Source organism: Benincasa hispida, chromosome 6, assembly GCF_009727055.1.
Source record: "Benincasa hispida cultivar B227 chromosome 6, ASM972705v1, whole genome shotgun sequence".
Taxonomy (NCBI): domain Eukaryota; kingdom Viridiplantae; phylum Streptophyta; class Magnoliopsida; order Cucurbitales; family Cucurbitaceae; genus Benincasa; species Benincasa hispida.
Genome location: NC_052354.1, coordinates 2,880,291 through 2,896,864, shown reverse-complemented (window position 1 = coordinate 2,896,864; position 16,574 = coordinate 2,880,291). Strand labels below are relative to the sequence as shown.

General features: G+C 27.3%; 1 protein-coding gene across 1 annotated transcript in view; it reads left to right on the top strand.

Annotated features, from left to right (window-relative positions):
- The first annotated feature begins 12,271 nt into the window (after positions 1-12,271).
- LOC120079893 (protein BEARSKIN2-like) overlaps positions 12,272-16,574 on the top strand; it is an 8,479-nt gene continuing 4,176 nt past the window's right edge. The window contains exons 1-2 of the mRNA XM_039034337.1: positions 12,272-12,446; positions 16,424-16,566. Of these exons, the coding sequence (XP_038890265.1) occupies positions 12,272-12,446; positions 16,424-16,566 (318 nt within the window). The remainder of the gene's footprint in view (positions 12,447-16,423; positions 16,567-16,574) is intronic.

The window sequence follows — 16,574 nt, the reverse complement described above, 5'->3', positions numbered from 1 at the left end:
CATCAAGTGTTTCCTTTTGTTGGGGTTGATGTTGTTTTGCACACCGCTTCCGCTCAAGGTCCCTTCATTAGGGTTCCTTCACTTTTGATTTTGAAAATATCTAGACTTAATATTGTTTTTTCTCTCCTCTCAGTAGGTGTTAACCTTTGTATATTCCAAGTATTATTTTTCTTATTGTAATTATTTTATTTCAATGAAGAACCTAGATCATTTTCATATGTTGGGTGACTAAAAAATGAGTAAAGAAGATTTATGTCTAGTAGACAGGGCAACTATACATACAATACTTACAAGTAGAAAAATATTTTTTTAAACTAACAATGCTGGAAGCAAAAGCCAATACAATATCAGGTTCAGCAAACCTGATTGAAGGGTTTGAAAAAGAAAATATTATTTTGCCTAGAGGAATAAAATTTACAATTGACAATGCATTGTTCTCTAGTAAATTAAAGAGAAATCTACTTAGTTTTAAGAGATATATTGCAATGGTTAACATATTGAAACTGATAAAAGAATAATATGAAGTATCTTTATATCGTATCTACTATCTCATTTGAAAAACGTATATTGGAAGAGTTGTCGACTTTATCTTCTGAATTATATTATACTCATATATGAGTAATTGAAACATATGCAACAATGAACCTGAAGTTCATGAATCCGGACTATTTACAATTTGGCATGACAGATTAGGTCATCAAGGGTTTATAATGATGAAAAGAATTATTGAGAATTCAAATGAATATCCATTGAAGAGCCAAGAGATTCTTTAATCTAATGCATTATCATGTGATGCTTGCTCTCAAGGAAAATTGATAATTAAACCATTACCAGCTAAAGTGGGAATTGAATCCCATACATTTTTAGAACGAATTCATGGTGGTATACTTGGATCTATTAACCCATCAAGTAGACCATCTAGATATTTTATGGTATTAATACACATCCAGCAGATGGACACATGTGTGCTTATTATCAAGTCGAAATCTTGCATTTGCAAGATTACTTGCTCAATAATTAAGTTAAGAGCACAATTTCCTGATTGTACAATTAATACCATTCGTATTGATAATGCTGTTGAATTTACATCCCAAGCTTTTGATAATTATTGTATGTCAATCGGAAAAGCGTTGAACATCATGTAGCTCATTTCATATACAAAATGGTTTAACAGAATCATTCATAAAACGTTTGCAATTAATTGCTAGACCATTGCTTATAAGAGTTAAGCTTCCTACATCTATATAGGGACATGCTATTTTGCATGCGGCGTCAATTGTACGCATTAAGCTAGTAGTTTATCATAAGTACTCTCCATTACAATTAGATTATGATCATGAACCAAATACTTTCCTTATGAGAATTTTTTGATGTGCAGTATATGTTCTAATTGTTCTACCACAATGTACTAAGATGGGTCCTCAAAGGAGATTAGAAATATATGTTGGATATGATTCCCCATCAATTATTAAATATCTTGAACCCATGACTTGTGATGTATTTACTGTACAATTTGCTGATTGTCATTTTAATGAGACAAAACTTTCAACATTAGAGGGAGGAATTAAAAAGTGGGAAAAATAAATTACATGAAATGCATCGTTATTGTCTCATTTAGATCTCCATACAGATTAATGTGTACCTGAAGTTCAGAAAATAGTTCATTTGCAAATATAACAAATCAGTTACTAGTTGCATTTATAAAAGCTAAGAAAGTGACTAAGTCATATATACCAGCTGCAAATACTTCATTAAATGCAGTAAGTTGTCACTAATGAGTCTGGGACATGCCAGAAGCGTGATAGACCACTCGGTTCCAAAGATAAAAATCCTCGAAAAAGAAATTGCCGATAAATGACTCAGTTAAAAATATGAATATTCTAGAAGAAATCCTAGATATGAGTACTCATAAGGATATTAGAGTAAATGAGGATAATAATGAGATCTCAATAAATTATGGAACTATATAAGTTGACAACATTTTTGCATACAATATTACTCATGATATTATTTATGAAAGTGAGTATGGAAAAGATCGACATAGAAAGGATTGACTTATGTGGAAAGAAACAATTCAATATAAATAACTCATTTTTCAAACCGTGAGGATTAGTGGTCCAGACATTAGAGAATGTCAAATATATGGGATATAAATGGAGTATTTGTAAAACAAATAGAGTGAAGTCAAATAAGAATAGTTGCACAAGATTTTTCACAAAGACTTGGTATTGATTATGAGGAGACATATTCTCCGATGGTGGATGTAATTACATTAAGATATTTAATTAGTCTAATTGTGTATGAAACTCTGGACATGTATCTTATGAATGTAGTCACAACATATTTATAGGATCTCTTGAAAATGACATTTATATGAGAATCTCAGAAGGATTTAAAAGTGCCTGAAACATATAAATCAAATTCCCAGGAATTGCATTCAATAAAGTTAAAGAGATCGTAATATGAATTGAAACAATCGCCTGAGTGGATATTTGTTGAAAGAGAAATATTAAAACAATCTAATAAGTCAATATATTTTTATAGAGAAATCACAATCAAGATTTGTTATTATAACTATATATGTTGATGACTTAAATATAATTGAAATTCCTAAAGAGCTTTCAAAGGCAATAGAATATCTTAAGAAAGAATTTGAGATGAAAGATCTCGGAAAAACAAAATTTTGTCTTAGCTTACTATTTGAGCATTTAGTAGATGAGATATTTATCCATCAGTCAAATTATACAAGAAAATTTTTGAAAAGGTTTTATATGGACAAAGCACATTCATTAAACATTCCAATGGAAGTTCTTCACTAGATATGAAGAAAGATATATTTCGACCTCAAGACGATAATGAAAAACTTCTTGGTCTTGAAATACCATATCTTAGTGCAATTGGTGCACTTATGTATCTTGCTAATAATACAAGACCAGATACTGCATTTTCAGTAAATTTATTAGCAAGATATAGTTCTTCTCCAAGAAAAAGACATTGGAAGGGTATTAAATATAGACTCCGTTATCTTCGAGGAAAAATTGATATGAGTTTGTTTTATTCAAATAAATCAAATTTTGATCTGGTTAGTTATGCAAATTATAGATATTTATCTGACTACACAAAGCTAGATCTCAAACAGGTTATATATTTACATGTGGAGGAACTGTTGTACCATATTAGTTAGTGAAATAGAACATGATGACTACTTCCTCAAATCATGTTGAAATTCTTGCAATTCACGAGACTAGTCGAGAATGTGTATGACTAAGATCAATGACTCAGCACATTTCGTGGAACATGTGGTTTGTCTTCTAGTAAAAATCTTCCAACGATATTATACGAATACAACACAACATGCATATCCCAAATCAAAGGAGATAGAACAAAACATATTTCATAGCTTTTCTACACTCATGATCTTGAAGAAAAAGGCAACATCACTATGTAATAAACTTGTTCGAAAGATAATCTAGCAAACTTATTTACAAAATCATTACCAACTGCAGCATTTGAGAAATTGGTGCAAAATATTGGAATGTGGCGACTCGGAGATCTCAAGTGATGTTTCCATAAGGGGAGTAAATATACTTTTTAGGAGTATAAATTATATGAAATATGCACTTTTTCCCTTTATTAGGATTTTTTTTCTCATTGGATTTTTTTCCTAGTAAGGTTTTAACAAGACATATTTCATATATATAATAGGCATCTAAGGGGAGTATTAAAAATATTATGATAATAGATGCCCATTAGATGTTTATGCTTAGTATCCATTGACCATGTGTCATGCCCTCATTTCCCAAAGTGTTGTCCATGTGTCACAACATTATACATTATTAGTATCCATAAAATCCACCTCTTACTTGCCAAATTGCTTATAAATAATGTCATTTCGTGGGTTTTGGAAAACACACACGTAAATTTCTTGAAAATGAGAGAAAGTGGAGAATTTAGATATATTTTATATTTTGCTAATTTATTTTATTTTGTTTATTTATATATTATGTTTAATTTATTATTATATTATATTATATTTATTTTAATAGTATCCATGTTCCTGTTGTATTCCTCAACTTCACACCAATTTAAATTTGTTTTCAATTTTTCATTTTAAATAAACATCCTAGTTAAATACTAAATATGAGTCACATTTATAAACAAATTAAAACGCTAATTCTAAGACCATGTTTTGGATTTATCGAAAAAGAAAATTTTATTTAAACTCTTTTTATAAAAGCTGTTCAAAATATACTTTGAAAGATCAAAAGCTAATTTGAGTGATTTGTCAAATACTTGACTTTTTTCAAACATTCAAAAAATTAAACCAAACATACCCTAAAATTGAAAAATTAAAACAATAAAATAGCATAACCATACTAACATTCAGTAAATGATCTAGGATTCGTATATATTGGACATAGGTAAGTTATGATTAGTATATACATTGGAAATTACACATCAATAAGTTAGGATTAGTGTTTATTGACAATTATACATAGATAACTTTGGATTAGTATTATATTGAGAATCATGAGTTGGGAAATTGTATTGGGTAGCAAAAGTAATTAACATATTTGCAATTTTGTCTTCAATTTTTCACATTTATAAATATAGCAAAACTATTAAATTCTATTTATCTTTATTATATACGTTTTTTTTTTGCTTTTTTGTTTTTCTATCCTACCTAACCTCACTCCTACCCAATCTAAAATAAATAAATAAACAAAATCAATCTTTCACTCCCAATTTTCTTTCTTAATTTTTCTCTTCATATATTTCATATCACATGCAACTACTTTTAATATTCTTCTTTAATACCTAATTTCAAGTTTACTGTTTTTTTTTTCTCCTTTAATATTCTTTTCTCTATACCTAATTTTCAGTTTACTTATTTATTTTTATTATGTTTTTTTTAATTAAATGTTGTTGTATTCTCAATATTTTTTTTTTATTAATCTTTTCAATTGGAATAGATCTTTGATTGATTTGATTCTATTTTTTGTTTGATTTGCGGGGTTTTTCTTTGATTTAAGTTATTCTATAAATTGATATACCAAATTTAAAGTAAATTAGTTGTAGGATATACCTTGTGATAAATATTCACATTGATTTACTAAAAATAACAAAAACTAAAGTAACTTTGTTGATATACTAAATATATGCACTAATATATTAATAAAATTTGTCAACAAGAGATTACAAGTGTATAAAAAAGTGTAAATTTTGACTATTATCAGTAATTTATAGTCAAGTGCATCATTATCAAGTATATAAAATATATCAGTCAACTGTATTAAGTTTATCAACATATAAATAAGTGCATGATTGATTAGTATATCAAATATAACAATCAAGCACATCATTATCAAGTATATCAGTCAAGTGTATCAAATGATAAAGAAAGAGAGAAAGAGAGATAGAAAGAATCAAATAAAGATGACATTTACGAGTATCAAGTGCATCAAGTGTATATAGTAGTGTATTAAGTGTATAAGTATATATCAATAGTGTATCAAGTGTATGTCAGTAGCATATTAGGATTGTATCAAATGTATCAGATGTATATCAATAGTGTATCAAGGGTATCAAGTATATACTAGTAGTGTATCAAGTGCATATCAAATATAAGACACGAGTGTATTAGACACCAATCAATAAATGCTTGATTAACTAATTTAATTAAAATAAAGTATATGAATAATATGTCATCTATATATATTCAACATAAGCTATATCACTTAACAAATATACTTGATACTGAGTATATCAACGACATAAGATATTTTAGACTTTTACTTTTCTAATGTTTGGGTGGATTAGTTTGCTAGATTTGCAAAAGAAGAAAAAGTGAAGGCACACTTGCAAATATCAAATCCTATTTTGATATACATGCAATTGCCCCTTATGAGTTTATGTTAAATATATCTTTGAATTTTTTTAAAAAATATATCTAAACATTGTACGTGTTTTTGTAAAATTTAAAATGTAACTTAATTTCAAAATTGCAAAATACAATTTATGTACCAGAGAGATTAAACTACATTGATGGAAGAGGATAAACTCTAAATTATATTTTGGTTTATCAGTAAGTAATTAATTAACATTGTAAATTAACAATTAATAGCTAAAATATATTACATTATTAAAATAATATAAAAAAGGACGAAAGAGGCAAACTTAAATCCTGAAAATATTAATTTTTATTTTGATTAGCATCATTTGATTACCTACGTAATTTTAAACTTTTATTTTACTTATATCATTTGATTACTTATTTAATTTCAAGTTTCAATCTAAACAAACCTAATGGTTTTAAAATTTTTGAATTAATTATTTAATAATTAAAAAATATATATTTTTAAAAAATTTAATTTGGATACTTTAATTATCCACCTAATTTCAAACTTCAATTTAAATCAAAATATTATTTTTTTTTCAATTTTACAAAACCTTCATATTAGTTCTTTAGTAATTTAAAATATTACTTTTTTTTTTGGATATATTTGATTCTGTCCTTCATTTAGAATTTAAATTTAAACTACCTTTTTTTAAAATTTTGTATTAACTATTTAATAAGAATAAACACTTTTATTTATTTTTATTTAGACAAAATTGATTGTCAATTTCAAACTTTAATATAAACCATTTGTTTTCTATTTTTTTAAAAAATTATTATAGTGGTGTATAGTAAAACAATATTATTTTTTAATTTTCCTTATTTTAAATTGCCTATTTAATTTCAAATATTAATTTGAACTAAAATATTGTTTTTTTTTATTAATTAGTTAATAATTAAAAATAATATTTTGGTTTTGGGTTTGATATATTTGATTACCTACTTAATGTTTTTATACATTTTTATAAATCCTGCATTAATTTTATTTTGCCAATCAAAGATCATATGAGTACGAAAATCTTAACATCTTTAATTTATTAAAATATTGTTAATGACAAAAGGAAGATTGGAGAAGTGAAAAGATTTTAAATTATTTAAGATATAGCTTTGATATGGTAAAAAAATATAGAACTAATTTTTTTATGTTGAGATTCATTTTAATTTTAAAAAATATAAAAACAAAAATCTTTCAAAAACTTACAAAAACATACGTAAGAAATTTGTCTACAATAATTGTGATATTAATTTCAAATTTTCATTAATTTTATTATTTTGAATCGAAATTTAAGAGTCACATCGCAATTCAAGAGTTAATGTTAGAATATTTTAGAAGCATGACTCAAATATTATTTAATATAAAAAATAAATAAGTACAACAATAAATAATTATAATAAAAAAAAGTAAAAAATTAAAATATTTGATTTAGAAAACTATTTTTATTCATTAATAGATCACTCATTTTGGTCAATTAAACAAAAATAATTTTTGTAGATATAAATAAGAGACAATTGCAAATATAGTAATCAAATCCAAAGTATTAACGGATATAACACAGTGCAAAAGAATTTATAAGTATATATATATAGTAAAATTTAAATCCATAATAGAAGTTTATCAATGACAGAGTCTATCAATAATTGTTATCAATTGGAAATACCATATTAAAAAAAAAAAAAACCATAGTATGAAATTTAGAAACGAAGAAGTTATGACGTGAAATCCGAATTCGTATCTAAACGCGTATCGAGAGTTGACAAAAGGAGAGAGGAGAGCACGAGGGGAGGACGGCCATGGAGATAAAGCGTAGAATTGAATCAACAAAATGGCAAAATCGAGGTCATAAGATGATCAATATATGCTCTGTCACATGTGCAAGCAAATGCCAAACCATGGCCTAAACTACTAAACCCTACCCCAACTTAATATTGTTGCTCCCTCTTTTCACTCTCCCTTCTACCTTTATATTTTTAATAATTAATGTTTAAATATTATTTTAGTCTATGTACTTTGAACTTTCTTTCATTTTAATCTCTATATTTTTAATAAAAAGAAAAATATTTTTTATTATAAATTTTAGATCTAGTTTTTATTTAGTCTCTAGATTTCAAAACGATATACTTTTATCCTTGGAATTTGAGTTATGTTTCAATTTGGTCCCTATGTTTCACAACCTCAAATTTTCACTAAATATTCACTTCTCATCTTAAGTATTAATGCTTATTAATTAATTTAAAAAAATTATCGTTAGATTTCACTATTAAAATTAAATTTAGAATTTTAAACTTCATATTTATTTTAAATTAATTGATAGACATTAACGTCAATGGTTGAAAAATGAGTATTTGATGAAAAATTTGAGGTTTAAAAATATAAATCTTGAAATTTAAGGACCAAATTGGAAAAAAAATCAAATCTAAAGGTAAAATTATAACATTTTGAAATTAAGTACTAAAATGAAACCAAATTAAGAACTTAATAACTAAATATGTGTAACATTTTGAAACCAAGAGAACAAATCAAAACTAGACCCAAAACTTAGGATTATCAAAAAGATATTTCTCCTTCAATAAATCTTTAAATGTAATCCCACTAGTAGTTTCTTTGTTGATTTTTAAGGAAAACTTTTTGTTATCAATTAGCATTTTCACTACAAATTTTGAAAACAAATTCACATATTATATTTTTTAAATATAAATTATATTATTTTAATCTATTTTAGAAAAATAAATTAATATTCAGAGATTAAATTTAAGATTTATTGAAAAGTACCACACTAAAATTGAACAAATTCTAAAATATAGTGACGAAAAAGATATTTTAACATTTAATTAATTAAACATATGAAAATAGTAGCTAGTGAATATCCCAAGATCATATTATATTATGATTAATTAATTAGTAACATTGCTTTGGGAGCAATCTAATGCACCTAATATCCCCTATTTTATTACTCCCATTATTTTCCTCTCTCGGGATCGTTTATTGGTCTTATTTATTATATTATTTCCATCTTCTTCGTTCCCCCTTCAAATTGCTAACCCTAATTAACATTTAATAAATATTCTCAATCAAACCCTAATTCCCAAGCTGGCGCGTGTCTAACACCCTCTCCTTTCATTTAACATACATAATATTTTATATGCATGCAACCCTTATACTAACGTTTTGTTTTCACTTGAGGCTCACCTATTTTTACCCTATTTTGACTCTTACTACTAATCTCTCTTCTTTTGGGTCCAGCTAAAAATTTAGTTTGAGTAAGATTTTAATTTGGTCTCTATGGTTTTGATTTAAATCTCCATCGATTAACCAATAAGAGCGTAGCTCAACTGACATAGTACTTATACTATCGACCTCGAGGTTTGAGGTTTGATTCCCTCACTCCACACTTTAGTTACAATACATTTAAAAAGAAAAAAAATAATCTCCATCGATTAGGTTTAGTTTTCATTATTTGGTCTATATAGTTCGAATTTATTTTCAATTTGGTCTATATGGTTCTCGTTTAGTCAAACTTCACAAAATTGCTCCGATTGTGTGGCCCAATGATCCATTAAAAGCTCTTCTCAACATCATATTTTGTTGTTCAACCTCTTGATGACAATTTGCTGATCTCTTTTATTGGAATGAAATGTCCCGTTTGGTAACCATTTATTTTATTTTATTTTTTTAAAAATTAAGTTTATGAATAGAGATGTCCAATTTTCCCACAGGGACCCAGGGCGGGGATTCCCCGATTAGGTGGGGAATGGAGGAAAAAAATTCCTTGTGAGCTAAACGGGGACGGGGACGGGGAATGCATTCCCCATCCCCGCTCCCCGCCCCGACCCCACCTCGATTAGCTATTTATTTAGTATAGTTATCTAATGTTATGTTATTATTATTATATAAATATTACATTTAAATTTCAAATTTGATTATTAATTGAGAAACATAATGAATGTGTTAAAATTTAATGTTTAAATTCAGATTATATATGTGAATAATTTGGTTTATATTTATTTCTTTCTACTAAAAAAATTAATTAGCTTTTTTAAGCCAAAATTTGAGTAATTTATCCTTAAATTCAAATTGTCATATAAAACTAACCATAATAAATAATTTAGTGATAAAGTTAATTATTTAATTAAAATTCGCTCACATTAGTGATTTAAATTAATTAGCTTTTTACAAAAAAAAAAAAAAGTAACGGAGAAAAATTCCCTGGAACCCGATCCCCACGAATTCCCCTCGGAGAATCCCACTCCAATCCCGTGGAGAATTTCACGGGAATAAGGAATGAAATGGAAAGTGGGGATGGGGATGAGGAATGGCATCCTCGGCCCCGCCTAGCCTCGTGGATATCTCTACTTATGAACACTATTTCTATCTCCAAATTTCTTCTTTATTATTTACTTTTCACTAGTGAGTTAAAAAACCAAACCAAATTTTGAGAACTAAAAAAAGTTGTTTTGAAAAGAAGTTGTTTTTTGTTTTTGAAATTTGGCTAATAATTCAACTATCATACTTAAGAAAAATGTAAACCATTATGAAAAATAGAGATGATATAAACTTAATTTTTTTTTTTTTTTTAAAAAAAATCAATTAATTATCCAACGAACATAACTCAAGTAGTTATTGGCAAAATCAATACCGAGATTCAAAGTAATTGATGATTATCAAGAATTTTTCACTAAAAATGCTTTGCCAACTCATTGGAATAATTACACTTGGATTATAGATTTTTGGTCCGACAATATATGTTAGAATGATGTTGAAATTTACTTCATTTCTTTGCTTCATATACTCTTCTCCATCAGTTTTCTTGTGTTCCAGATTACGTCAGAATTTATGTCCCCCAACAAATTAAAGATCCAATTATAAATTTAAGGTTAAAGTTATTATTAATTAATTTTTTTAAACCTCATCTTCAATTTAGTTACAATGCTTTAATTAAAAGTTTCATTGTTGTTCTTACTGTTTTATTGAAATTTACCATCCCTATCTTTAAGGAAAATAGATCATGGTTCAAAATACATGTTTGAGAGTGATATTTTAAAATGATTAAAGCTACTTTTGTTCATCTTCAATATCAGTTTTAAATATGCTTTTTGGTACAAATGATTTTGAAAAATTGATTTTCATTTATTCATATTGATGTTTGGTTACATACTCTTAAAAATGATTTTGAATTATTATGTTACGTTTCGTGATTTTAGATTTGAACCAACTACCTAGAAGGACGTTTTTAAAAGATGAATATATAAGTGAGGCATACTTTACTAAAAAAAAGAAAGAAAAAGAAAACATGACAAATTTTATAGGGGTGATTCCCGGCCAATCACTGTACTAAAAACACACTTATAAGATTTTTCATACTAGCCTAGAAAGAAGATAATTACTAAATATATATATATTGCCTTGTTATCTACTTTCTTCCACCTCTCTAAATTTCTAGTTTCTTTTTATCTACTTTCTACCAATATTTTAAAAAATTAAGTCAAGTTTTAAAAACTATTGTTATAGATAAATCTGGATCAAAGGGCGTAAACGACTTTATGGAGTTCACACTCTTTCCAATTAAGAAAATGGCGAAACTAGAGCTAGAAAACCATATGCCCTAGGTCTCAATTAATCATGGGAAGAGGGTTGTTTGGGCTTCAACCCAAACTAACCTATTTGGCCTCGGCCTCGGCCTCAATCAAGGATTAGGTTGAGACCGACCCTCCCCATTTAATGAATGGGGCATGCTATGACTTATTTGGGACTGGGGAAAAAGAATAGTATAGGTAAAAAGTTGAAATCACATCCTCGGTATGTTACTGTTATCATTATCATTACCGTTTAGGGTCAAACGATAATGATAATAGTAAATATGACAGATCCATACTTTTCATTACAATTATGAAACACAAGTAAGCAACAACAAATATAATCTAACTCGACTAACTTTTTATAATACCATTGATTTATTACGTATATTTCAAATGCATGTATATATGATAGGAGTAAATTAAAGTGGATTGGAGGCACACGCTCCTAAAATGGAGGTGAAGAGAGATGACATAAAATACACAGTCCATTTGTGTAGTAAACTACAGCTAGCAATTGAGAAAAACCATCCCCTCATTCCCTATGCTTCCTTTTTACGATAGCTTTAACCATCTCCACCGCCGTAGTCTCCGCCGTCAACGCTTCCCTTTTCAATTATAACTCTCTTCTCTTCTTCTTCCCCTTTTGACTCTCATTTCATATTTATACCCCTTCTTCATCTTCATCTACAAACTTAGGCTTCATTTTTCCCTGGTTACCCTATTTCCAACTTTGGTGGATCAATTCCATTTTCAATCCAATTATTTTTCTTACAAAGTATAGTTCATCATTAGGGCATGTAAATGGGCTCCTCGGGCGGCGGTAGCGGCGGTGGCGTTCCTCCCGGTTTCCGGTTCCATCCGACTGATGAAGAGCTCCTTCATTACTACTTGAAGAAGAAGGTGTCGTTTCAAAAATTCGACATGGAAGTTGTTCGAGAGGTCGATTTGAACAAGATCGAACCTTGGGACTTGCAAGGTAACTTTTCTTCGTCTTTTGAAAATCCTTACTCTTACCATTAATAAAGTTAGCTTGTGAAATTTGTGGAGAAGATTAAAATTTAATCCCTATCATTTATAATTAAAATTTGGTTTTTATGGTTTGATAAAATCGTAAATAGTCTCTATTGGAGTGATTATTTATGAAGATTTTTTCAAACCATACGAATTAATTTTTAACTTTTAAAATAAAAAAGGTCTAATTCTTAATTTTCTCTAAATTGTGGAGACCAATTTTATAATTTAACTATTAAATTTATCTCTATGGTTTTAGAAAGTTAGAATTCAATTCCTATAGTTTTAAAAGTTAGAATTTAATCCTTATTATTTGATAAAACCTCATAAATGGTTCTTCTATGGTATAATAAAATTCTCATAGTAAGATTTTTTAAAGATTTTATCAAATCATAGGAACTAAATTCTAACTTTTTTTATTATAGGAGCTAAATTTGTAATTTAACCTAATAATAATTCGGGCACTCCTTTTCTTAAATTAATAATAATAATAATAATAAACCCCTTTCCTAAGCCCTAAATTGCATGTATTTTGATGGAAATTATTGACTTATTACTATCTATATGATTATCACAAATTAAATTATTCATGTGTGAAAAGGGTTAAGTCTTAGAAGAGAAATATGTTAAATTAATAAATTAAAAATGATTTGGTGGTGGTACTCTCTTTTTTTCTTCCTTTTTGTAGTAAATTTATGATGATATTAATTCTCAGCAGCAACGTAAAGAAACTGCTGCTGCTTCTGCGCGTGAGAGTTTCATTTTTTTGACTATTAAGATGAATAAATTATATTTGGCTATATCCTAATAATTTTCTTGTAATTTGTGCATCTCAAATCTTCCCACTTATCTATGCATTATTTTTTTTTCTTATTGCTAATTTTTTACTTTTTTTTTTTTTTTCCTTTTTCTTTTGAAAAAGAAGAACTCTCTCCATGAAATTCGAGAATGATGACACATTGAGCTAAAGTTTTGATATAACTAAGAATTAAATTAGTAATTTTTAGGTTGAAACCATTTGAATTGACTCCGTGGTCAAAGAGAAGGTTGTGAATTTCGATGTGTTTTTAATTTGTTGAGTTGAGATTGAAATTATATAAATTTTGTTGGGTTTAATTTCAATAGTGTAATCTTTTAATCGAAAATATAATATATTAATTTGATGAATTATGTTTAGAAGCTAACAAAACCACCTTTTGAGTTGATCACTTAAACAATTTACTCCTATTATAATTTTATAATTAAGTTTGGGTCTAGACTAGTATGTATTAGGCAAATTATAAATTTAGTCTCTAAAATTTTTGAAAAGTCAATTTAATTTTTTAATGGATAAGTCAAAACGGTCTCTTCTCTTGTTTCACTTGTCTTGGTTGTTGTGAGTGGGAGATTTGATTCAAATCTCTTACCTTTTGTTGATATTACATGTTTTATGTTAGTTGTGTTCATATTGACACTCGTTTTCAATAAAAATAGACAAAAGAGAGTTCTTTTTTTTATAAAGTCATATAAAAAAGTATGAGTAATAATAGTTGGGTGGTTACACTCATCCATGCATTCCTTCAATTATAAAGAGAAAAAACAAAAAAAATATTTAGATGTATCTTAGATTGCACCTATATTTATGTATCTCAATAAAATTTTCAATCATAATTTGTCACGTTGCATATTCTTTGTACTTCATTTTTTAAATATTTTAATTTTTTTGTTTGTGATGAGAGTATGATACATGAAAAAACATTAGTAGAAAAAATATATAAAAAGATTTTTTTTTTAAATAAAAAAATTGTCACATAATAACTTGTAATCAAACACCTGAATGGGTTGTATAATGATAAATGAGAAAATTTCTAGTATTACGATAGTATGGAAAATTTTTCATATGTTAGCTTATATAATATTAAATTTGATTTTATCCCTAAACTTAAGTTATTGGGCCAATTAATGATTAATGGAAGTATTAGAATTTTTTTCAAAATAGGTACAACCTGAAATGTGTTAAAGTATTTTTCAGTAGAATTTGGTCAATGAGTAGGGGTGAGCATAAAGACACTGAAAACCAATCCGACCGATTGAAATCGACCAAATTGAAGTTGGTCGATCGGTTTTCAATTTTCATATAAAAGAATTGGAAAACCGATCGACCGACCAATATATGAAATATTATTTAATTTTTTTTCAAAAATAAATATAAAAGTAAAAAAAAATAAGTATAAAAGTAAGCTAACTATTATTTTAATTTTTTTCCTAAAAAATAAGTATAAAAATTTAAAAAAAATATTATTTCTTATTTTTTTTAAATTTAATTTTTTTTTATTTTCTTCCGTTTTTGCTTCTTTCTTTCTTTTTTATTTTCTTCGCTTCTCCCGTTTTTTGCTTCTTCACTTTTTTTTTCTTTCTTTATCTGATTTTTGCTTCCAATTTTTTTATTTCTTTTTTTTTTTTTAATTTTCTTTCCCTTCCTTCTGGTTTGGCTTCTTTTTTTTTTTTTAATTTTCCTTTCTCCGATTTTTGCTTCTACTCTTTCTTTTTTTTTTCTTTAATTTTCTCTTCTTTATCCAGTTTTTACTTTTTTTTTTCATAAGAATTATGAGGTTGAGTTTCATACCTAAGACTTGAAAATACCCAATTCATAAGTAATTTAACATAAATAAGTCAATCATCAAGTTTGATTATTATAATGAAACATTACATATAAATAGCAAATGAAAATGAATTTGAAAAAAACTATTTTTTTAGTCCACAATTTTGCACCATTTTTAGAAACATTTCTTAAAAGTTTGAAATAAGAAACAAGTAGTTTATTAAACAAGTTAGGTGATATTATCAATGAGATCATTGGTAGTTTGATATCAGTGAAATCATTGATAGCATCTTATCAGTGATATTATCAATGAAATAAGCTATCACTAATAACCACGGTATGAGTGATATTAATGGTATCAGTGATAGAAGTTAGGTGAAATCTATATATCGAGTCTCTTTGAAAGTTCATAACTAGTTATAGAAGTCTATCATTGCTAGCCTTAAGCGAAAGAGACTCGATATATAAGGCTAGCAATGATAGACTTCTATAACTAGTTATGAACTTTCAAAGAGACTCGATATATAGATTTCACCTAACTTCTATCACTTATCAGTGATATTATCAATGAAATAAACTATCACTAATAACCACGATATAAGAGATATTAATGGTATCAATGATAGAAGTTGGTTGAAATCTATATATCGAGTCCCTTTGAAAGTTCATAACTAGTTATAGAAGTCTATCATTGCTAGCCTTAAGTGTTAATATTTCAATGTTGATTCTAATTGATGAAAGTGTATCAATGATAGCCATTGATAACTGATAGCAAATTAAAAGCTAATATTTCAATATTGTATTAATATTTCTCAAATTGAAAGCTACCACTGATAGCAACTATCTATCGGTGATAGCAGTTATAAATGGCTATTATCAATAACTGTTATCAGTAATAACTTTCAATTTGAGAAAATTGGGAAGAAGTGAGTTGGGTATGTGTTTTTTAGTCTTTTACCATTTTTTTATTCTATATATGCAATTATTTTATCCTTGTACTTCATATTCTATTATTTTGGGTTTGAATTCCATTTATGCAACTAGCCTTTTCTTTTTTATGTTGCCTAAATTCCAAGCCCATGATTGATTTAATTTTTTTCATAAAAAAATAATTGATTTAAATTTAAAATGGTTGAAAATTATATTAATCTAACAATAACACTTCATCAATTCATCTTTCATTTTTCTTCACTTTACTTTGGCTTTGTAGAAAAAAAAAATCGAACAAAACCAACCGACGAAACTTCACGTAATTTTTTGGTTGGTTTTCGGTACCCATTTTCTTCTAAAACCGGTACCAACCAACCGATACACACCCCTAACAATGAGTATTGATATGTATGGTTGGTTTGTGAAAACAGAGAAATGTAGGATAGGGTCGACGCCACAAAACGAGTGGTACTTTTTCAGCCACAAGGACAGGAAGTACCCGACGGGGTCAAGAACCAACAGAGCCACCAACGCCGGCTTCTGGAAGGCCACTGGACGAGACAAATGCATTAGAAACTCTTA